The sequence below is a fragment of the Rhamphochromis sp. 'chilingali' genome, assembly GCF_963969265.1.
Source record: "Rhamphochromis sp. 'chilingali' genome assembly, chromosome: 3".
Lineage (NCBI taxonomy): Eukaryota > Metazoa > Chordata > Actinopteri > Cichliformes > Cichlidae > Rhamphochromis > Rhamphochromis sp. 'chilingali'.
In genome coordinates this window covers 38,516,235-38,540,375 of record NC_137931.1, presented here as the reverse complement: position 1 = coordinate 38,540,375, position 24,141 = coordinate 38,516,235, and the positions used below count along the sequence as shown (strand labels likewise).

At 40.9% G+C, this 24,141-nt stretch overlaps 2 protein-coding genes across 2 annotated transcripts in view; one reads left to right on the top strand and one right to left on the bottom strand.

Annotated features, from left to right (window-relative positions):
- scfd2 (sec1 family domain containing 2) overlaps positions 1 to 13,727 on the top strand; it is a 104,965-nt gene extending 91,238 nt beyond the window's left edge. Inside the window, exons 7-9 of the mRNA XM_080877558.1 lie at positions 4,991 to 5,125; positions 9,734 to 9,853; positions 13,590 to 13,727. Of these exons, the coding sequence (XP_080733684.1) occupies positions 4,991 to 5,125; positions 9,734 to 9,853; positions 13,590 to 13,682 (348 nt within the window). The 3' untranslated portion in view covers positions 13,683 to 13,727. The remainder of the gene's footprint in view (positions 1 to 4,990; positions 5,126 to 9,733; positions 9,854 to 13,589) is intronic.
- A 1,098-nt stretch (positions 13,728 to 14,825) lies between these two features.
- rasl11b (RAS-like, family 11, member B) lies at positions 14,826 to 17,134 on the bottom strand. The gene is made up of 4 exons (XM_080878292.1): positions 16,818 to 17,134; positions 16,669 to 16,725; positions 16,494 to 16,570; positions 14,826 to 16,005 (listed from the first exon to the last, which is right to left on the bottom strand). The coding sequence occupies exons 1-4, from the start codon at positions 16,930 to 16,932 to the stop codon at positions 15,508 to 15,510; spliced, it is 747 nt and encodes a 248-aa protein (XP_080734418.1). The 5' UTR covers positions 16,933 to 17,134; the 3' UTR covers positions 14,826 to 15,507.
- Positions 17,135 to 24,141: the final 7,007 nt, after the last annotated feature.

The following is a 24,141-nucleotide window of genomic DNA, read 5'->3' as shown; positions in this document are numbered from 1 at the left end:
ACATTTAATATAAAGTAGTTACTATAGTCATAGGAAAATGTAATTACTTTGTGAAATAACTTACTTTAGTTTCTTGACAAGAATGAGAGCTCTCTTTCTCTCTGGCTTGCATGCATTCACAGAAAATCAAACCACAGCTAGCTAACTTCAAAGACTGGGATCAGTGACGTGAAGTCTTGCCTGTTTGCAGTCTAAACATCTTCAACCAATTTACAATCTAGACATAACAACTACAAAAAATGTAATGTGTCATTTTTACACAATGTTTCTTGTATTCACTCTTCAGTGCATAGAAATAGAGAAAATAATAAAAAGCTCCACCATAAGTAGAAAATAGACAGCTGTGCTTCTGCAGCTCTCTTCTCTTCTCTTCTGTCCTCCCAACTAGACAAGAATTACCTTATATAAATTGTCTGCATGGACTGGGCCATCTACATGTTACTGTAGGTGGCCTGTGCATTGAAGCTCCCAGTGCTCAAATTTTGTGCTGATGTGCAATTCAGATTCGTAGGTGTGCCCCAAGACTGGAGTCTAATTCTTTCTCAGACAACTTAAATATCTAGTAACTGTTCCAGTTCAGGCTTATGTTCTTGATTAACACAGAAGTTTGAATACATTTCATGACTCAGTCTCTCATTTCTGCATCTGAATAACACTGTAAAAATAATAATAATCATGCAGTGTCTGTGAAAATGTGCCAGTAGCCTCTTGACTGAGCGAGCATTTTGGATGCATGTGAGAAGCATTGTGTTAGGCCAGACCTGGCTGTTCTTGTTCCAGGACTATTATAAAATGATTTCATATGAAAGTAGGACAGTATGATATCTGCCAGCTACTGCTTGTTCTTGAGAAACGTCAGAAATCATCCAGCCTCTCTGAGGATGCACCCCTGCCTCCAGTGAAGCCGACACCTGACGTTTTCTTATTAGGCCGTAGCCTAATATGCAGAGGTCCTCACTCCAATGTTTAAGGCCACTGAAGAGGAGTCAAGTCGTTCTGTGTTATCTACTCCTGTTGTGTGCGTGTGGTACCTGTAAATCCAGTGTAATGATGTTATATAACCCACCCTTTACAAAAGAATATGTGGAAAGACATGATTGTGGCTTTGGCTTGACATGGGTCAGAATCTCTTGCTCTGACTCTGTGATGGGACTCATGGGAATCATATGTTTTTATCCTAGTGTGAGGGAATGAGTGTTGTGTGCCATCAGCTTCAGTAATCAAGTGTTTTGGGGTTCATCAAAGCGGTGAACAAGAGCAAATGAATTAAGTTGTGGCTTAAGTAGGGTTGTTTTGGGGTTGAGCTCTGTCGTTGCATGTTGTCATTTGTGTTGTGTTGTAACTACATTTGTGTGATTATAACACTAAACATAAAAATATTTCAAATTAAAATCAAATACCGCAGCTCCTTTGTTTGCTTCAGTTAGGCTTTCTTTGTTACAACCATAATTATTCTGACCAGCAGACAGCTACACTCACAGCCTTGAATGGTCACGTGTATTCTCGTTGTAGAGGCGCACAAAACTCGCGCATGTCATGGTGTGAGTAACTGAGCACTATTGAAATTCCGAGAAAAGAAAACAGTGGGCTATAAGTGATCAAGCTGTAACAGCGAGACGCTAAAAAAAACTGAATTCGAGTTCAACAAAGGGCTTGATTTTATTGCTTTTGTGGGAAACACTTGAAATTGGGTGGAAAATGTTCTTAGTAGCAAGCATCTGCATCATGATGAAAAGTTTTAAGACTTTCAGAGACTAGCAACAAGGTGGGAGAGTTGTATAACCAACCAAAAACCATAGTAACGAGAAAATGAATCATTTGCATCTACATTGAACAGATTGTGACACATGGGTGAGCATACACACCTATGACTAGATAGACTGTCCTCCCTCTTCCGTGGGTTTTTGAGCACAGGCTTTCGGAGGTATTTACTCAGGTTTTTATGTCTTATGTAATATCTTTTCTCTTTCTATTATGACCAGTCATTGCATTGACATGGTAATAAGATATAATCTATTACCACCTACATGAGATGTGAAGCAGTCTAAAGCATAAGTGCATCCAAAATAAAAATGAAATTCAGAAAACGAAAATTAATGTCCAGCGAGGGCAGTGACTGAAAATGACTCTTATTGAACATTAAACATTAATTTCAATTGTTATTTAATATACAGTTATATTAATTTTTAGATGTTACATAGAAAAAAATAATAAAGGAGGGTATTATTTAAGGCTGCCCTACTTTGTGATAAGTAAAGTTGCTAACATACAGTTTCTGTTTCTTGATCAGCTCTTGCCTTCTAGTTCAGGAAGCTACTGTTTCCTGCCAGGAAACAGGTCAAGCAAACTCCTTGTTGCTTCAAAATGATTACTATTCAATTGTTTTCTAATTATTTTTAGTCAAGGCAGCACGGTGGCACGGTGGTTAGCACTGTTGCCGCACAGCAAGAAGGTCCTGAGTTCAATTCCACCATCAGGCCAGGGTTCTCCCCGTGTTTGCGTGGGTTCCCTCCGGGTACTCCGGCTTCCTCCCACCGTCCAAAGACATGCAGCTTGTGGGGATAGGTTAATTGGCTAATCCAAATTGCCACTAGGTGTGAATGTGGGAGTGAATGTGAGCGTGAATGTTTGTCTGTCCCTGTGTGTTGGCCCTGCGACAGACTGGCGACCTGTCCAGGGTGTACCCCGCCTCTCGCCCTATGACAGCTGGGATAGGCTCCAGCACCCCCGCGACCCTGAAAAGGATAAGCGGAAGCGAATGGATGGATGGATATTTTTAGTCAGTATATTGATATATTAATGGGAGGAGATGGCCTCATGGTTGTGTGTTGCCCAGTTTTGGGGAGAGCCACGTCTGAGAATGTTTTGCCATCAATTGGCGGTAAATTAAAAAGAAATTACAGCATATATTCTATAGCAGCATCAGTTTTCCTACTACCTACATCCTGCTATAGAGAGTGTATTCCTTTATATACTTAACATTTAGCATGACTCGCTAAAAGGTTTCATATTTTGACAGGAATGTTCAAAAAGAAAAGAGTCCACAGGCTGATGAATTAAACAACACCATTTTTAGGCATTTAAATGATATGCATAGTACAACTTTATCATATTTTTGGACTGGGTTGTTTCCAGGGACATGCCAGACTGTAGTTTTCCATGCTCCATTTGTGTTTTTCATTTTATCACCTGTTGTTTTGGAACATTAATTCGTTCATCTACCTCAAAGCCAATAAAACCCATGGGGAAACCTGATACTCACATTTGACGGGGGTGTGTATGTGCCCTCACATGTTTGTTTTTGCAAGGGAATATTTAAGCGCTGACATTATCATATGACTAATTCTAATATTGTTTTTAACATGTGGGTGTTGGTTTAATGGTATTGGTTTTAGGTTTTTCAAATTCAGATGATAATGGAGAGTGCGTGACTGCGGGTTGGATTTGTTGTTTATGCCTTGATGTTGCGTATGCACATGCACGATCATGCTTGAGCCAGAGGTGAATCATTATTGTGTTTACTCCAAGGTCTGTTTGTGCAGAGTGACCCAAGCTGCACAGTCATTTTGGTGGAGGTGTATGTTAGTTTATATCATTTGGACAGCAGGATTTCCCCAAGCCTAATCTGGATTCTCCTGCAGGTTGTTGAGGAGTGGGAGGCTCTGAGGTGTCTGTTAAGAATGATGCATATTGAGAGGATGTCTGTGGGCAGAAACACCTGGACGCATTAACATTTAGACAGTATTGTATGTGTAGGTGTGTGTTTTTAGTGCTTGTTTCTTTGCAAGATCTAAATCGGGGGTGGGCAAGTAGTTTTTTCAAGGGTCCACATGAGAAACTGGAACTGTTCTGCTCAATTTTTTTTTTTCTCTAGGGAAATTAAATTATCTACCAATGATCTAAAGGATAATCCGCTCCTTCCCACCAAATATAACCTCATGTAAAAAAGAGACTTTCAGTTCTGGAACATGTTCACAATGTTTATTTAGACACTTATGCTATTCACAGTACTCAAATAAGGCTTTGCCAAGTCTTATCTGGGTCTTTATTGTTCTCTGAGAGAGCAAGCTTTGGTCCCTTGGAGAAAAAAAAATCCGCCTTGAATTCTTGATCCGCTAGCTTTGAGGGCTATAAATGGTTCATTTTGTCCTGGGTCACTGGGCAGAAAAAGTCCTCTGTTAGAGTTTTTTTTTTTTTTTTTTTCCCCTCCATGGATCACTGTAAATAAAGACATTTATGAAGCTTTAGTTGAGGTTGTGCAATTCAGCTCCTCCAAGGACACACACTTTATTGAAACACCTTCTTTTTTCTGTGAAGTGGGACAAAACATAAGCTGCGGTTATTATAAAAGCAAGGCTGCTGAAACTTTGGAAAAGTGGGCCAGGTGTCTACTTTGAAGAAGCAAGTTACATCACACACTAAGCTGTCTAAGGCGAAAGGGGGGATTGATGTGTTCACCAAAGTTCACAGTAAACCATCCACAACCATTTGCTGCTAATAATAATTCAGACTGGACATAGAATAGTTAAACTAGTCAGCATGAACTTAAATATCCCTGTCTGAATAATCTTAGTTTCTGGGAATCATGTTAATGGAATATCACATTCTTCATTTGATTCATCCCTTTATCACCCACATGGTTGGCCAGAGTGCTTTTTTTTAGCCACATATAACCATGTGGGGTTCTTTACTGCGCTGTTTTAAAAGCTCTTCCTGAATTGACTCATAAGTCAGCAGCCTGTGCAGAGCTTGAACAGGGCTGTTTATAACTTCACTGTCTAACACCCAGAGCCATTCACATAATCACGCAGGGGCTAAAAGCCCAGAACAATATGGACTCCACAAAGACACCAACAGTTCCTCAACCCCCAATTTAAACACCTGTAGCAATCTGTATATTTGCATAGAGGCTGTTATAAAGAAAAACCTCCACTGTCATTGGAGATGTTAAGCATGCTTATTTGTGTGGTTTGATATTTATGCTTTACAGGCGACCTATCGACCTTTCCTGCGGCAGATTCTAGAGGAAGTCTTTCACCCTGATCGACGTGAATGTCCTGACATCGAGCACATGTCTGGAGGTCTTACAGACCTGTTGAAGACCGGCTTCAGCATGTTCATGAAGGTTAGACATTCCTCACAAACACTTATATGCAACAGAGTCAGCTCTGTCGCAGAAGAAATTACCTGATTTGAGTTATTTATACTTAAATTGGATAAACTGTTAAGAAAATGTATGAATGGACGAATACATAAAAGATTAAATATGGAAACTTTACAACTGGGTTACATTAGTACACATGGCTCTGGTAACATGCACTCTCTGAAGGCATCATTTATACTGAAATGTGCATGCGGAACCTGCATTCCAGACATTTGGTATACTGTGAAACAGAAAATCCCAATGTAGATCCCAAACTGTCAAGCCACTGAAAGCCGATGTCAACCCTTTACCATTCACTTTCACACGAAAGCAACTGATTTCTTTGGTTGCTAAATGACTGCAGTTATAAAAAAGAAAAGTCAGTCTTCACAGTGATAAACATGTCGTACCATATTCCTGTGCCAGTTTTTACCAACATGTTGCTAGCATCATGTTCCAAATAAACTATCAGTTTTTCAGCTTCCGCTTTTTATTACGATGTCTTTGTACTTTGTTTATAGTCAAATATAGTTTTAAACAAATTTTCATTTAAATCTTATATTGCATCGCAATTTTTTAGATATGGCAGATTTCAGAAATCCCACACAAAGCTGAATGAAATGACTATACTTTTTGGACAAAAATCAACCCTTCAGAGGATAAACCGCCAAACTAATACTTTTTATACACATTTTCAAAAGTGTTTGTGCTGTACCTCAAGTCTGTTATACATATCAACCAGTGATATAACTAGAAAGGGTTTGCTGACTATTTTTCTTGATTCCCAAGAATGAGACATCTTTATTGTATAACTGGTAAAAATGAGTCACTTTTGGGAGCTCATTTGAAGAAAATCAGAGATTACTGATGAAAAAGCATGAAGCCTTATAGTCTGTGGAGATGAATATCTTCATGATATTCCAGTGCCTGTCACCTATGGGTGATTTTTGATCTCTGGGATCTATATGTGTATTAGCCTCATCTCCACAGTGTTTCCAGCCTAATGGCATTACATTTGTCGACAGTGTTGGGGTACTTAATTAGTTTCTTTAATTCCTTACTGCTTTTCTATTACTCTTTAACTCTACAAGATGTACTGTTATGTAATAACTACTTAACAATATAAATGTTATGCTACAGTGCAACACACTGGCATAAACCAACCCAAAGAACGCTTCAGTGATTTTGTTGTAGAAAGTTGTACTGGTAGAAATTGATGCTACAATATTACAAGCCTGGCTTGTAGTTAGTATCTTGCCCAAGGATACTTGACATGCAGACTGGAGGAGTCAGGGATCAAACCAGCAACCTTCCGATCAGTAGGTGACCATAATATGTATTATACGATTTTTTTAAAAAATATCTGTGATATTTCTAGGATATCTAGGATAGCAATGAATTTGCAACTTTTGCAGAAAGATTTGCAGAAAAAACACATATGAGAACTGAAACTGTTGTCTGCCGCCGTACCCCAACGTTTTTGCCTGGATCTGGTCATAAAGCCTTCAAATTGGATATCCAGCTCACAGTAGAAGCTATGCCAGGTCACTACTTCAAAGAATCACATTTATTTTAAGGCAGAAAATAATCCTCAGATGACAGCAGCACAGTATGATATTGAGGCTCTTAAAGAGCAAGACCTTAATGGGAACCGAAACAGAAAAGAAAGAAGTAATGCAGTTGGATTTGCAAAGTTTAATTGTTAAAAGTCGTTGATAATTGGCTTATTCTTTCATTATTCTTTCATTATTTTAGCACTAGTCTGAGTTTTTTTTTTCTAACACTATGCATAATGTACATTTCCTGCAGAGTGGATCACTCTCCACAGTCTGATTGTCTCACATCTGGGCCCGCTTAAACTGATGATTACCCAGAAGGGAAGGAATTAGACAAGTTGTGTAACTGTGGCCCGGTTTCACTCAAATTAAGAAACTTGGCTCAAGAACCACCAAGTCAGACAACCTAAACCTATAAAACTGACCTTGTAGTCTATAGGAGCCCAGTGCACACCCTTTATGCCATAAAACACCTCCTATAAAACTTCTATTTTCAGCCAAAGAGTTTACTGTGAACACAGTTTACATTATTAAAACACAGTGGACCCTGCTGTCTGGACCGTGACCTGCTGAAAGCCTGTGCAGTGTTGTTTCAAACTGTCATCTTAAACTGTCTGTAACCAAATTATTTGTGTGTCTGGTGTACCATATTTAGTCTTTGTTTAAACAGAATCCCAGTTGTACAAGCGATCTTGTAATGTTAATGCAACCATAGTTCTTGCCTATGACTGACACCAGAGAATCACAGAGTGATTTATCTTGCACAATTTACAAATGCAAATAGTGCATGGAGGAGAGGAGAAAGTCTGGAGTGGTCAAAACAACAACACTTGTATTTTATAGAACAACGTTGTTGCTTGACTGGCGCGTTTCAGCTTGTAGCCTCATCATGGTCGTCATCTGATAACCCTGATGACCTTATCGTGTTGGTCAAGCCATAAAGTTGTTCTGTGTGCTACAAGTGTAGTGAAGACTTTACTTCTTCACTTTGTGTAGATTGAAATCTGCTGTTTGTGAGCCCCCTGCAGCTACATTTTATCAGAAATCTGAACGGTTTTTGTGATAAAGATAAGGACATCTTTATTGATCTCTGCATGGGAACTATTTTTTTTTCCTTTATTAGAAGCATTTAAATAAACTCATCAGAACAGAAAATCCAAAACAGTAAACGTTTGATTTTCTGCAGTTAAGTTCGGGGCTCGTTTGTGAAGGGTTTCCATTATTTCTGCACATCAGATTGCTTCTTTACTTGAATTCTCTGACAAGCAGAATAGATAAACTAACTGATCCTATTTTGTTTTGGTTTACCTATTAATGGTTACCAGATGTCAAAGGGGAAATCTTAGCCCAGAGGGTCCATCTACACTAATTAAGCATAGTGTTGATTAGTTAGTTAGCAGGACAAGTCAAGCTAAGGCATCAGTCACAAAGGCTTGGAGACCACTCAGCAACCACTTATTAACATCTGGTTGCTAGACAAAAATGTGCATTAACCAGGTGGTTGATGGAGTTTGCCCGCTGCAGCTGAATGAAACTGGGTGCAAACAGGATGCTTCACCAAAAACCTCTTTGTGATTTCTCTGTTTGCTAGCAGACTGCTGCAGTCACATGTAGTTTGGATGGATGATACCATCTTGATGCCAACATATTACTAACCAAGCAGTAGTGAAACTTGAGAAATGTAAACCTAAAATGGGTTTATATTAGTGCTGTCAGCGTTAATCTCGTCAAAATGATATTAGCGCCACGTTAGCAAGCTAACCATGCTAACGCGTTAACACCGTGCAGCCCCACACTCCTGGGCACACATGCGCTAACTCATTAACGGAGATTTGGTGCGTTAATGCAGTTATGGCGCTAACGTCATTTTAACGAGATTAACGCTGAAAGCACTAGTTTATATCCATAATCCCAAAAAAGTTTTATTTTTGCTTAATAATTTTATATATATTTATAGATTTTTTTTCTAATTATTCAGTTGATATTTGCCATGATTCTGTGTTTTGTGCTCATCTTTGTGTTTTTATGGACTGCTTTAAATTGAACTAAACTCAACTTCATTTATTTTTTTATTAAAGAAATTAATAGCTGGTGTCTAGCAAAAGACAGAGGCAGATAATGTTGAGAATTTTTTTTTTTTGAGAATTCACATTAAACAGTTTGGTGAGTGGCATTGTAGAAGAAGTCCACAGATGATGTCTAAAAGTATGTTTTCTTTTCCTCAGACACACTCTGCAGCACATTTCAGCTCACAGCCCCTCCCTCACCATGTGAGGTTCAGATCCAGGGAACACACTAGTGGGGATTTACTTACACATGGGGATGCCATGTCTGCATTGTTTAGAAGTCCCACCAGATCTGCCTAGATGTACAACATACAGCTTGAGCTGAGCAAGTTCCCAAAATTTCCCATGAACACATGTTGAATCATCCCTGACATGCTTTATCCCAGCCTGCTGCTGCTTCACGTGGATAGCCACTCTCTCCTTAGGTCCACCCCCTGCAGCTCTGATTGCTTGGTTAGCATTCACAGGCTCGTCCTGACCGCTGCCCGCTGACCAATAGTACAAAGCCATTGCTCACCACCATAAGCACCAGACATTACCTGGTGTTAAAACAGCATTTTAAATGACAGTTAATAATGTGCTAGCACAATTTTTTTTTATATCAGTCTGTGAGATGCGCCCTGACACAGGTGATGTGGGATATTTAGGTGTCTGTGTGTTGTGTAAGTGTGTGTGTAGAGCTTACATGTCCACGTGTTAGCCATCATGACACCAGTGTGAGGAGACGTCTCACTCCGAGTGTTGTTAGCAGGTGCACTGTGATCAGTGGCACCACAATATCACAGGAATCCAGCTGAGAGGTGACTCAGCAATAATACATAAGAGATGGCAGAGGTGTTATATAGAAAAGAGATGATATAAAGTGTTCAGTGGACAAAAATATATGTTTATTAAAGGAAGGAAAGAAGCAGCATAAACAACTCCAGTGGCCTAAAAATACCTGTCAAAATGTCTCGTCTTAACTCCAGGTGAGCCGTCCACATCCTGGCGACAACCCTCTGCTCCTCCTCTTCATGGTTGGTGGAGTCACACCATCAGAACTTCGTCTCATCAAAGAGACTGTTGCCACACACAGACCGGGGACCCAGGTGAGTCTGTGGCCTGTCGCTGTCAGGTGACGTTGCTCTTTCCCAGTTCTGCTTCCAGTCCAGTTCAATAATTGGGGAAATGTTTTGTTCAAACTACAAATGGCTTCACTGGTAAAATTAAATGAAACACATCATGTTTTAAAGCAGAATTGAGATCCATGCTAGCAAGCTTTACCTGCATGCTTTAACCTCAAGAATGAGCACTGAAATAACTTTTACCGTCATATCACTTAAAGTGATGCCATACAAAGTGATTAAACTTACAACTAAAAATATAGTTTCATTTAATTCAGAAACCTAATGCCTGAGCTCCATATTTTGCTTTATGTTGAACTGTTTATAGTAATATACACTGAATGGACACTTTATTAGTGGACGGGTTTGAGATGTTTTAACTTGAAAAGCTAACAAAATATATCAGAATATGGATACACTGTGGCTATAAAGGGATAGACATGGTCAGCAAGAAGATAGTCTGCGGGATTTAAATAATTCTCAGTTGGCACTAAGGGGCACAGAGTATACCAAGAAAACATCCCCTACACCACTACACCATTGGATCCATGCTTTCATGTTGTTTATTCAAAATTCTGACTGTACAATCCTAGTTTCATGTTTTTAACTGACAGAAGTGCCACCTGGCGTGTTCTTCCGCTGCTGTGGCGTATCTGCTTCAGCATTCGACATGTCATACGTTTAGAGATCCTCTTCTGCACTCTGGCTATTTTCCTCTGACTTTAGGCATCAACCAGCCTTTTTTATGAAGAGAACTTTTGTTCACTGGATATTTTCTTCCTGCCAGATAATTCTCTGTAAACCCTAGAGATGGTTGTATGGGAAAATCGCAGCAGATAAGCAGTTTCTGAAATACTCAGGCCAGCCTGTCTGGCACCAGCAACCATATAATCACCTTTCTTCCCCATTGTGATGCTTAGTTTGAACTTCAGTAGGTTATCTTGGCCATCTCTATTTGCTTAAATGCTTTGAGTTGCTGCCATGCAATTGACTGTTTAGATATTTGTGTTAACATAGAGTTGAACAGGTGGGCCTGTTAAAGGAGCTAGTGAGTATATATTATATTATATTATATTATAGCTATCCAAGCTTTGTTACCCTCTCCTGTGACAAAAGCCACTGGTGATATAAAAGATTATTAGAAATTTAACATTAACAGTATCAAGCAATCCTTAAGTTCCATACTCAGTAGTATCTGCTGAATTTCAAGCAAAGACTGACTGCATGAGCAAACCTAAGTACTGACCTACATAAACAGGTGGCTCTGATCAGGCATAAAGGTGAGCATGTCATCTGATCTTTACACCTTTTAATACACTAATTGCATACACAAGATGTTGAGTCTGTCTGCCTGTCTGTGTGTTTGGGTGGTTTGAGTGCTTATTGCATATGCAATCAACACTAACACACAAAACATGCAGATGATGCATTTCCTCTGGATGAGAGGAGTGCAAGAAATACGCGAGGGACATGAGGCTCGTCTTAATAAAAGGCTTCGAGAAAGAGGCCAGAGGCAATGAAAGGCTTGGCAAAGATCAAAGCCCCCCCATCTGTAATCAGAAGAACTGAATAAAGACCAGCTTATATAATAACCTGCAGGGCCACACGCACTCTAACCCTTACACAGAGATGTGCTCACACTTTATGTGATGTGTTTGGACCAGACATTCATGAGTATTTACACTGAAAACAAACAGCGACGTTTTGCTTTTGCACTTGGATGTAATTCTTCTGAAATACAGTCACTCTGCCACCACAAACAGCCACTGCTGTTCTAGGCAGTTAAGGGCGCAGAGTTAAGTCAACGCTGCTGCAAAGAAACAGGGCTTCTCTGTTATACAACATCAGAAGAGGTCTGCAGAACTATAGGAGTGCATACTTCAGCTAAAGCCGTTCAGCTGTGTACTTCTGTCATTTTAAAGTTACGTTTTTGAAAGCTGCATCTGAATCCAGAGCTGCGTAAGAGAAAACAACCACTGATCCAACATCCATTACACTACCAAACAAGAATTTGGACAGGCGCAAGGTAAAAATTATCAAAAAGCAGATATGGGTTAATGCAGTAAGCAAAAAGACAGACCTTAAAATGCCTTATATTGCACACTACTGGCAATCGCTTCATGGGGTTGTCACCCGTAATGGATTTCATTTAACAATGAGCCTTATCAGAACTTAGGTCATACACAATAAGCTCTCCCAATTTGGCAATCTATGTAAGCTGCAAAATGTCCCACCTCTCCCTCTGACGGTTTAGTGCCCTACATCACTACCTCCTGTTTAAACCTGTCCAGCCAGAGCATTATCATTCCCAGTGCGTAACATATCAACGATTTGTCGTGCCCCTAGGCGTCTCATAGTAACGCTAAATGTACCCTTCTACGTCCTTATGAAACGCTTGCGGCTTTCTATTACAGCCCTGAACCTAACCTTAACACATTTATAGATTCATGCAAACCCGCTCTCATGCCCCTTAACGTGTTGGGATGAGAACCTGTTGCTCCACCATCCTAGCATCCACCTGTATCCTCCCAGATGGGGGTTGCTTCATCAATTCCTAACTTCTATGTGTGTCTGAGCATAGACGCCACACTCTAACTGTATTCAGCTGTTCTGCTGTCAGTCATAGAAAACTCAGTTAAAGCAGTTATCATGAGAAACGCCCAAGAAAAGAAGACCAGGAGGCCGAGTTTATTTCTTATCATCTTTAAAGATCGACAATGACACCCAAGATTACGTATCAATGACGCATCAATGCTTTCCAGCATGTGAGTGGTATTTGCACCTTATCAGCCTCTGGGAGGAGATTGTGTTTCATGGTCCAACTGCTGTAAAACAGCTTCTCCACAACAACAACAATCATCTTAGTCATCGCACACACACCTCATATCAACTGCATTTTTAACAGATATGCTGCAAAGTATTAAAGATCACAAAACACACAGGCTCACAAAGCAGTGTGATACTGTGTTGATGTTGAATTTTACTGAGCATATTTTACAATCTTATTGAGCTTCTTATTAACTGAAAAATGTGACGGGCAGCCAAGCAGCCAGCCATCCAAATTCACCCACAAGTAAAGCCTCACACGTGCTGCACAGCAACTGGATGCACTTGACATAATTCCTGCATTTTCTATTTCCATCTTTCGCATCCAAACCTGTGCCAAAGTTTACGTGAAAATAAATAAATAACGTTTCTGGATCGACGCTGTAACTCTATCCTGTGCTCATTCAGCTGTTGCCTAACTTTCAGTGCTTCTATTCTTTACATACAAAAACCTGCAAAATGATTTTATAAAGCTTTTTGTCAGTAACGTACTTATAAAGTAAAAGTTATGGCAGGATTGTATTCGTTCCCTATGTCTGAATGAACTTACTGAATTATTCCAGTCATATTTATTCTCCAAACTAAATGTATGGATAACTGCTGTCTTTGATTTAACATCACCCTTACAAAGACTTTAAAATGAAAAGATCAACTTTGGTTTGCGAGTCACCAACCAAAACATCATTTGTTTGACAGCTCAAAAAAAAACCCAAAAGAAGCCAAAACCTTCTGAGTACTACTACTTAACAAAATAACCCACCTACAACAGAAACTGATTCACGCAGCTCTTGGATTTCCACCTTGCGAATTTCTCAACATGTGCTTCATTTATAAGTGTCGGCTTGCACATGTTGACATCCTTTAACTCTGACGAGTGTGTTGTTCCCCACTCCAGGTGCTCGTTCTCTCCACCAGGTTACTAAGACCGACAGACATCCCCGAGCTGCTCTTCGGCACCCAGAGACTGGTACCTGATATCGGTGTGTAAAAACGGAAACGCAGGTGTTAACACGCGGATGAACACGTGCACCTCGAACATGAGAAATTAAAATGGCGTGTCAACAGACGACATGCAAATGAAGCAACATTCCTGTTCTGTAAAAAGCCACCTCTCTAAGCGTGAGGCGTAAAATTCCATCAAATGTTAATATAAAGCAATAAAGTCACTTTTCAGACACCCATGTGTGATGTCTTTTATTTGCATATATACACAGGACACAAGAGGTCAAGTTAGCTGTTTAAAGCAGGTCTCTGTGTGTGAACCCATTAGAAGTGTTAACAATGGACAGCATGCTGTTGTGGCCGGAAGAATACACACTCTCTGTTAACATCATCCCCTCGCAAACATCATATGGTGACAAATAAGACCAGGATAATTAACAAAGCCTTTCACACTGCCTGCCAAGGCCGATAAATTGCTCACACTTAGACCTCACCTCCACCTTCCATCCCTCCCGTCTCTCTTTGTTCTCTCCAACATGAATCATCACAGCTAAAGCTCAGAAATTCACCCACAACTGGGGCCGTTCTCGAATCTCCCTCATTTTGTCAAACACAGGTGTAATTCAGCAAATCCTCGTCTGGCAGGCTTGAACAGAATTCCCTGATTAGGTTCTGAATTGCCAGTAAACTGATGCAATTGGATGTTTTAATATAATTTTCACCTCATCTTTGGGACCGGTGCAGTTGTTCGAGGTCTCTAATGAAAACAAGGTCAGCTCTGAAAGAGGGGGAAAAAAACCCCCATAAGGATTTGGCTGCAGTCGCATCAGCAGCTTCATTCTTTAGTCAAAATACTTTTTGGGAGGTCAAGGACTGCACAGAGCTTTTAATTTTAAACAGCTCACAAGATCTGTGAAGCAGCTGTACAGTCATGCTTCCATTGTGTCCATGCTTTTCATCACTAGTCTGATATCTAAGCCTTTTTAAGAATTGCTGTATTCATGGGTCAGACTACCTTGTTCTGTGTGCGTCATCTGCTCCCAGTATGAATGCAGTTTAGTGTTACAGTCCCAAGGACATCAGTGACTCAGAAGTTCTATAATCTATTGTTTGTAAACTTTATTCCACACATGCAAAATGAATAATGCTCCAGAGACATTTTATTGGAAGTTCTTAATATTTTTATTATGAAAAAGAACTTGTAACAAATAAATAACAATAGGCCCTTTGGACTCTTTTTAATAAAGTGCATCAGTGATAATCACCAACACATGCTACATAGTGGCTGCTACCCCACAAGGATACTTCAACCCCCACCCTTCCCTCACTCATCAATCATGCACAATGATGCTTTTGTAAGTTGCAAAAAAATAAACTGCAGATATTCAAATATGAGAGTGAACACACCGAGAGCTGCACTGAGACCCAGCTTAAGTGGCTGGTATAATAATGCCAGCGTTTAGCCTTGATGAAGTGGCAGTCTGAATAAAGAACAGCCACAACAGGCACAGTACAGCTAAAAATAAGCAGTCCTTCAGAGCTGTTGTTGCCAGGAGGGCTTTATGTACAATTTTTATATTCAGTTTTTAGTTCTCTCAGCTTCAATCGGCTGTTTCTGTCCTCAAAGGGAAATTTTCTCCCCCTGAACTCCTTCACCGCTGCTCTTTGCGTCATCTGACAGGACAGACTCCATCTCACCAAGACGCCATTTATCTCTGCAAAGATTCATCTGCCTCCTGCTATACTGTTCATATCACACCAGCTGAACTGGAGGCAGGACTTCACTGGAGAAGCGTGAATCTTCCGTCCTCTTTTCCAACGTTTAGTACTTTCTGTGGCCACTCTCAACCACTTTCAGCTTGTAGCGCTCCTCACACTGAGGTGACAGTCCGGACTTTGGCAGACAGCGCCTGCTTGAAGCGCCTCTTCAGATCCTGCATATTGGGAGACTTTGGTCTGGGGATGAGGAGAGAGCGCCTCTTCTCTGTGACACCACTAGCGGAGGTGGGTGGGGAGCTAGAGGCAGGGGGTGGCTGCTTGGCTAGCTGGCAGCACAGCCTGTGGAAAGCCCCGTGTACCTGGTTGTAATCCTCACTGGCAGATACTTCATAGAAGGAGCAGCCCAGGTTTCCAGCCAGAATGGGACCCTGCTGGGAGTCGACTCGCCTCAGGTGCAACAGGTCTGCCTTATTGGCCAGCAGGATTACTGGGGGCATACTGGCACCGCTGCTGCGAACAACCAGCTGGTGCAACTGATCGATCAAATCAAAGCTGCTGCGGTCAGTCACAGAGTACACCAGCACCACAGCATCCGCCCACTGAATGGAGCAGGTCACATGGTCAGGTAGACTGATGCCATTATCTGTCATCTGGGGGAAAAAAAAAAAAAAAAAAAAAAAAAAAGAAAAGAAAAAGAAAAAAAAAAGACAATGATTAAAACACAACTTCCTCTGAAAAACATTTCCAGCATTCTTGTTCTGATGCACAAAATCAATCAAATTTCAGGAAAGATTAAATGTTCCTCATGTTATGAAACTGAGCTTTTGTAATGTCTGGAATGCCAGCTGAGGCAGACAAAAGCTATAGGATTACTCCTCCAGAAGAGAGAGGTGTGGGTGATTGAGAAGTCTGGATGTGGATCAGGGTATCATTTACTCTGGCCCCAGACATCCATTAGCTTAAATGGAAGATTAGACAGGCAAAACAAAGGGCTCTACTTCAGGAGGAAAACAGACATGCTCGGTTTTGGAGCAGTGCCTGAAGACGCTTAGATATTTTTTAACCAGACTGTTATTTTGTCCACTCTGTTACCCTCCAGTCAGCCCAGACAGATTATAATATGTCCCTTTCTGCTCACCTCGGCACCAGGAGTGTCCTGTACTTGGATGGTCACTTGCTCTCCATCCACCTGGACTTCTCTGGAGTAGAGATTACCTGCACATAGGAGGAACAAAACCTTTAGTACCCCACAAAATAACAATTAGCTCAATTTTAGCGTTTTCCATTCATAAAAATACAGATATTCAACTTACCAGCATTTCTCTCGTAGTCTCCGATGAAGCGTTTTGTTAGGAATCTCACCACGAGTGCTGAGGAGAAGCGAGAAAACAACATTAAACATATACGCCAGGGTATACGTTACCTACAATGCTTGCGTATTTTTTTTCCAGTTTCCTCTTACCTGTCTTCCCCACACCGCTGCCTCCTATAACGGCTATTTTAATGGCCCGGTTGGGGGCCGAGTATTCAGAAGCTGGATACTCCGCTATGGTTGTCATGTTCTGGATGAGGCGCATTGTTTTTGCCCGTCAGCTCAGTCAAAAAACGAAAAAACAATCCAAAGCAGAGACGAAACTATTTTCGAGTCCAAGTATAAAGCGAGCTTTTAAATAAAGTGAGTTTAGTAAATTCCGTTTTCCTCGCAAAGTGGTTCGGTGGTCAATTATTTTCTTCTTGTAAAAACCCGGAGGGAAAAGTCAAAACAGTCTTTAGAAGGAGAAGCTGCGAGTAAATGCTGGCGCAGAGGAGACCACGGAGTTTTTATAGCGCTCCAGAAGCGGCCACATCTGATTGGGTGTCGGTGATCCCCCCCTCCTCCTCTCCTCTCCTCGTGCGTCCCCGCCTACACGTGGATGTTCAAGCTATCCTCAAGCAGGAAAGCTTTTGCAACAGGTGAGACCTCTGTCTGGGTGTTCTGATAAAATACCCTTTGTTTTTGAACGGGGAAAGGTTGTCTGTCCTCTGCAGGTATGTCACTATGAATTACACAGATTTGGGAAAGAAAACGACATAAACAAAGCTTTAGCTGTGTGGTGAAATGTCTCCCCTAAATAAACAACAAATACCCCCGCATGTATAAGAGCCATCGTTACCAGAAATCCTTGAAATTCAACCCACTACTTTTATTTATGTCTTAAATACGATTTTTATATCATATTTTATTTCCTATCCGGTTGTTCAGTGATGACGCGACGAATCCTACTTCCGGGTCTAAAGTAGTCTGCGTTTAATATGGCTTTTATGTTGTTAACATGTTTAATGTTTTGTATTTTCTTCTATTTGATCTCAAAAAGCTCCTAAAACAGTCAGTGATCCCTGTTGACCTCCCTCGGCTTTTATTACCGCTAATCATTTATTTAAGCTCAGTTTTTAAAACCTTAGGATGTAACTACAGCCCAGCCCATGCAGCAGTATATGAATGACTAACTTTGTATTGTAGATGAATTATCTCAGTTGTTCTCCTGGCTGAAGTTTGGTCCTTTTACAGCATCCTGCCATGCGATTACATTTGTTTCTGACCACCGAGAAAACTCACGTTAACTTTTATCGAGTGGAAAAAAAGTTAGCTTGTTTATATTATGCTAACATAGCTATGTCGCTAGCGGTCACGTAGCACATCATTATATACCAGCTAGCCAAACTTCAGTAACCCTACAAACATCACTGCTGTTTAGTTTTCTGTCTTCATTTATGCTGGAAGTGATAAGAAAGCTGTATGTTTTAATTTGTTTCCAAAACCCCGCAGTCAGGACATGCTATATTGTATTTAGATAGAAGCTAGCGAGCTAACTCCCTGCTAACTTCTAACTCCGTTAAATGTCATAAATTCCGTTTTCATGGATGCCTGGATGTTAAACTCAATTGTTACACCTGGTAGAGCAGAACGCTGATCATTTTATTAAAGATGAAAGACTTTAGACAGTTTTTCAACTCTCAGTAATGCCACAGTGATCGTTTGATATATGGACCTGCAGCGGAGTTTAGACCCAGACACGGCTAGTGACGTCAGACTGAACAACCGGATTCTGTTGAATGCACACGTTGCTGTTCAACCTCCCAGCCTGTGTTGTGTTGCGTTGCAGCTGGTGACCTGTTAAGACATGCCCCTAAACTTGTCCACACAGGGGGTTAATGGCTGTTGATGTTGCATCAATACACCCCCTCCCACACATCATACACATTCACGCATACCTTACAGAAACTCATGCAAGCGTATGCGCTTCATCTCTGTCATTTTAGTGCCAGCTGTGCCACTAAAGGTACACATTTGTGCACAAGTTACATGACAAGTTCAATTTGAAGCTGCTCTCCATTGTGATTTAATCCATTTTAGCTTTTTTTTGTCCCATTTTCCTTTTGCCTCCTGTCATACACCCCTCCCTTCCTCCTTCTCCCATCTTTCATTTATGCTCATGTGCTCTGAGGTATTTTGGCACCCAGTTCTCCTGCGCCGTGATTACGGTCTGGTATGTATTTTTGATAAGAGTGCTGATGACAGGCAGCTGCACTGAAATATGAAATTAGTGCCCATGATTCACAAGCAGGCATCGTTGCAAGGTGTACACACACACACACACACAGCTGTTCATTTTAACCACATCACAGCCGATGTGGTGAACTCCACTCTGGCTGTGATGCTAGTGCCTGTTTTCTTGCTAATAGTGCATAAATACTGTATTTACATTTGATGGCGTGTATGCAGGATTTTCTGGAGTTCACCCCCACGGCTCAGTGCAGGGCTTTAGTTAAACATAAAGCCCAAGGTTTGACCTTTTTAAGTGAATGTTTTGAGTGAGGTGCAATTTCATAATTTTAGCCCACACACCAGCACATTTGTAGCGCAGAACAATTAAAAGCATCACTGGTGCTCTCTCCTCGACATCAGGGGAGAAGGCTAATGATGACAGATAATAAAACGAGGATGCTTGTGGGGGTGTTTTTATTTGTTAGCCTAATGGATAGCCAGGGTTCACTCTTTTGACACAATCAAAAATGGTGAGTGACTCACATCGGTAGGCAAAGCAGGTTGTTAACACAACTTTAAACTGTTTTGTGAATGATACATTGCACCATAACTCAGTCTGTATGAAAAGCATTTATCCCGACACGAAAGCACAGTGACTGCAGTAAAGTGCACTCTCTGTGTTGTTGTTCCTTTCTGCTTCTTAGAGGCAAATTAATGCCTTTAAGTGAAAGATATTTATAACTACAGCAAAGCAGTGGAGGGCCTGTTATAGGGATCAGGGTGTCACTCACATAGAGGTGACAATAGATGGTTATAAAGGGTAGAATGGGGCTAATCCTTTAGTTGTGGTGTGGGCAATTGTCAGAGAGGATTTGGGGTATTTATTGCAAACGGAGGAATGTGGAGTTAATTGGGAGGGGAGGGCAGTCAAAATCTGGAGGGGAGGAGGGTGGTGTTCGCAGAAGGATGTCCTTGTTGACACAGAAGCGTGGACTGATTTCCCAAGGTGGCCTCGCCTTTTGCAGTAAAGCTGACAAGAGGCAGCCTTCACTTTGCCCGGGGCACGAGCCCACAAAAGAGGGTCATTTGGGATGTTAGAGAAGCACAGGCCAGGTTAAGATGCTTTCCAGAGCCAAATCTTATAAGACAGTCATTTTGTAATGTCAGTGAATTGAAACACAGGGTTTAAAACTGGGATTCTTCAAATTTTATTAAATGAATGACAGTTTAGGGAGCCAGCTTATACCTGAAGGCTAGACAGGGGGGGGGGAATGCATTTCGTAAAAACAATAATGAATGTCTGTTTAGAGGATGGTGGTTTATTCTGTCAGCTATCAATTGTGTGTCAAGTTATAGTCTTTGAAACAGTGAGGTTGATGGCACATTTCTTGACACTAGCTGTATCGATCTGTATCGTGAAGGTTTAGTCTTCTCTATGACGGTTAGAAGACTGTAAACTAAAGGGAAAATTTTCCTTTTAATCTTGTTCTGTGTTATGATGTCATGTCATAACCCGAACTGTGGATGTACAAAACATATAATTAGAACAAAAAGTCTTTTGCGTGTTTAGGTGCCCCATAAAAATGGGTCAAAGTTGGGCTGTCTGCTATAACAGGCTATTCATTAATAACTAAAAACATAAGAAAATGCAGAAGGACAGTAACTCCAAGACTAGAAAAAGACAACCACCCAAAAAAACCACACTTTGCACGCTAAAACCGTTAAAAACATCATCAAAACTGAGTGAACTCTGACCGTACCTTTAACTGAAGGCGCTGTTAGCTGCAGTGTACTAATGTGCAAAGCTTAAATTAATGCATCACATAGACAATCCTTCTGTTATTCATCTGTTAAAAATACCTCAAGATGCTTCTGCTAAGGCGGTTCTCAAACAACAAAAAGAATTGCGTTTGGGTTTGCAGCACCAAAAGTGTTGCAAAAATATTTGACTTTCATCACTTAAATCGTCCATTGGCCTGCTGTTTGCTTGGTTAGTAATTATTAACTTTATTTAATTTAGTGCCACAAGTTTCAGAAATACGTTCAAAGCTGTGTAATACAAAACAATACTCACTACTTCAAATTTAAACTCAGAAACAGAGTTATCTCTGAAAAGCACACATCTTTTCACTCTTCAGTTTATCAGCAACACATTTCCATTTCCACTGATGTATGGAAATTGAAATGGCCTGCCAGCACAAGCAGCTCTGAGCTGCTCAGTGGCAAAAAGGTTGTTTTTCTCTCATTGAAATGTAAACCTTCCAACGTGTTTCAGCATTTGCATTCCTCTGAATGGTAGCAGTCGTAGGGCGACGGCAGCAGTGGTTTTTTGCAGTTGTGTTTGCAATGGCACTGGCTTTCAATGACAATAGCTCCCTAACAGCACCATCACTACCGCCGCACACGCACATGGCACCTCCTCCCACTCGGGGAACGACAGCGCTTAGCTGTGAAAAAGAAGTTAGCAGTTTGCCCATTGCCAACCTTTTGGAAAGCACAATGTAAAATATTTAAATCTCGAGTGGCCATCTCTCATTCATGCCGCGCCTCATCTCTGGCTTTCACCGGTTGGATTCACATGCATATGTCAGTCACCAAATGGGGTGTGTGTGCCAACATGTTTTGAAGAGAAGAGAGAGGAAAAAACAGTAAGTGCTGCAGCAATAACAGAGCATAGGGGTGTTTTAGTCTGACATGCATGTGACTGTTAGATATTGGTATATAAGGTAAAAGACTTTAAGCTCAGGAATTATCCTGCTTCTCCTGATTTAGAAGCTGTTTAAAGTCTTTTTATTCTTGCATAACCTGTAAAGGAAATACAAATAAGAAAAATTACGTGGTCTTGTTTCTCTTTGCTATTTTAGGTAAAGACATCAGGAAAGTTTTGATCTGAGAAAGGCAGGTTTGGTTTAGTGTTTGCTTGTTTTGATGTAGATTTACCTGTGCATGGCTTAATCACATACAAATGGCCTTAAACACCAACTGTACAATAAAAAGTGCTGTCAGTGTCAAAATAAGGATTTTAAGGAAACCAATAAATCCAGAAAGTCACCATTTACCACAGTAATTAGATTTAATGCATCATCCTCTCCACCATTATTTAAAGTGTACAGTAAATAATGGTGTAATTAGACCACATAGTAGATAAACAGAGAGGAGAGTAGGAGAGAAGGTGGGTTTATTTATTTGCCTCTTTTTCATGAATCATGAGTGTTCGTGGGAACAAATATTCATTTATTTACAATGTAAGTTTCTGCAGAAACTGGGAAATGGCAATGAAATGAAACTCGTCTTTCTATTCAGGAGTATGACACACAAAGGGATGGGGACACAGCAGTGGACAGATCATGTTGGGACACAGCGTTCACTAGTTGAGATTTATGGTTTGGAGCCTCCGTTAGTAATTCAGACTTCCCCCCTGGGCCTTGTTTCTAGTCTAGCCTGGTTTACTGCCCAGGCAGTGAGGATCGGTCTCTGCGGTGGCTTAATAAAGACGAGCAGCTTCTCTGGGGGCTGAGTCAGGGCCAGGCCTCAAGTCCTGCTTCACATACTGGCAATTACACAAACGCAATGAGAAGTCCATGCATAGTACTGTGTGTTCCGTCTCATAATGTATCAGGGGTGGACTTGATTTGTGAGTGTGCGTGTGTGCGCGTGCTACAAAAAGGACTGAAATATGTGTTTCAGGTGTGATTCTGGCTCGAAACTCTGCCTTCTCTGATGTGACTCTTATCACAGTTCGTCTCTCTTCCTCACAGTGGGACACTGTGACCTGTTCAGCTCATCAGCTCGCAGGTAACAAGAGCTCAGTGATGAATAGGGAAAAGAAGATGTCACTCTGCACGTGCAGCCTGAATCGGGTGTAGATTATATGAATGTAAACACGAACGAGAGATGCACCATTTGCATGTTGAAAATAAGCGCCCAAATATTTGCTTTGATTATGTTCTCGGTCACGCAGACCTGTGTCCGACTTCTGTCAGCATCAGTATTCAATACTGATAACATTATGTGCTTAACCTAACTCTTGGGGGAAGAATGGATTTGAATGCAGGTAGATTAGACACCTGTGAACACAAATCTGATAGCATCAGTGCTTTCTTAAAAGCAAAGGAAAATACTGGATGGTAATCAGCTTGCTTTAAATTCAGTCTTGTCCTGTTTTCATTTAGGTTAAATATGATCACAGAAACTAAAGCAGGCAGGCCTTTTATGATGGCATGCTAAACTGGAAGCTATTAGTCATTTATCCAGTTTGAAAGTTGACAAAATAAACATGGTAAAGGTTTCTTTTTTTTTTCATTAGGTAAACTCTAAGGTGCTTCCTTAGCACGCTTAATTATTCCCCAGTGAAATAAATCTAGTCTCTGTTCCTTAAGTGTGTGTGCTCTGACTCAGAAGACCTTTACAGAGTCAGTGAGGTAGTTATGCATTTGACCTCACTTATGGGAACAAGTGTCTTCGTGTTGTTGTTAGGATTTGCGTTTAATTGCTAATGTTTGTGGTTTACCTGCTGCTTTTGCATCATTTTAAGCTTGACATTCGTATTCTTCATGGTGAAGTTTACAGGATGAGTTGATCTTCTTACCTTCACTGTCTGCCGGAAAACTCCCTCAGGCCGCGCACATGCAGACAGACCTTCCGGCACGTTCATTCACACAATATACGCTCATGACTCAACGCCCAGCTCTCATTCATAAGCACAAACACACCCACTCAGAAACCAATGCTTCGGCGCATCCTCGGAAATTATGCAGCCCGCTCGCAGATGTCGTAGACAAAAAAATTAAAACGCTTCCAATTGAATATGCGTGTGTGACTCAGAGGCTGGCGGAGATGGGTCTCCCGGATTCTCAAGGTCCCTCTGTGTGAAGCAGCTCTCCTTTGTGTGGGCATGTACCGGTAGGAGAGCATGTAAAACAACAGCTGCTGGTGTTTTTAGTGTGTGCGTTAGCGGAAGCGTATTGATGTTCTGACGCTGAAAACGTGAGAATCTCTCCACGTTTTGTCATCTCACGTGTAAACTGATGGGATGAAAAATATATGAAGGCAGGACACTTTTCACAAGTGTTTGTTGGTATTTATATTTCAAAGGTGATCCAGCGTGCTGTTTTCCACCTCTATATTTTGTTCTTGGGTTGTTTTGCGTGACTCACAGTTCACAATAATCCTTATTCGTCTTATATCGGGCCTTGGTGCAACCCCTTAGTTCAACCTCTTTCTGAAAAAGGTCATTTTATATACTCTCTCCTTTTAAGAC

Bases quoted from the DNA above. Each gene is read 5' to 3' on its own strand.
- rasl11b (XM_080878292.1), bottom strand. From the start codon at position 16,932: ATGCGCCTCATCCAGAACATGACAACCATAGCGGAGTATCCAGCTTCT. The intron at 16,726-16,817 runs GTAAGAGGAAAC...GCTTCTCCTCAG, and splicing joins CAGCGGTGTGGGGAAGACAG to CACTCGTGGTGAGATTCCTA. The intron at 16,006-16,493 runs GTGAGCAGAAAG...TTTTTCCCCCAG, and splicing joins AGGACACTCCTGGTGCCGAG to ATGACAGATAATGGCATCAG.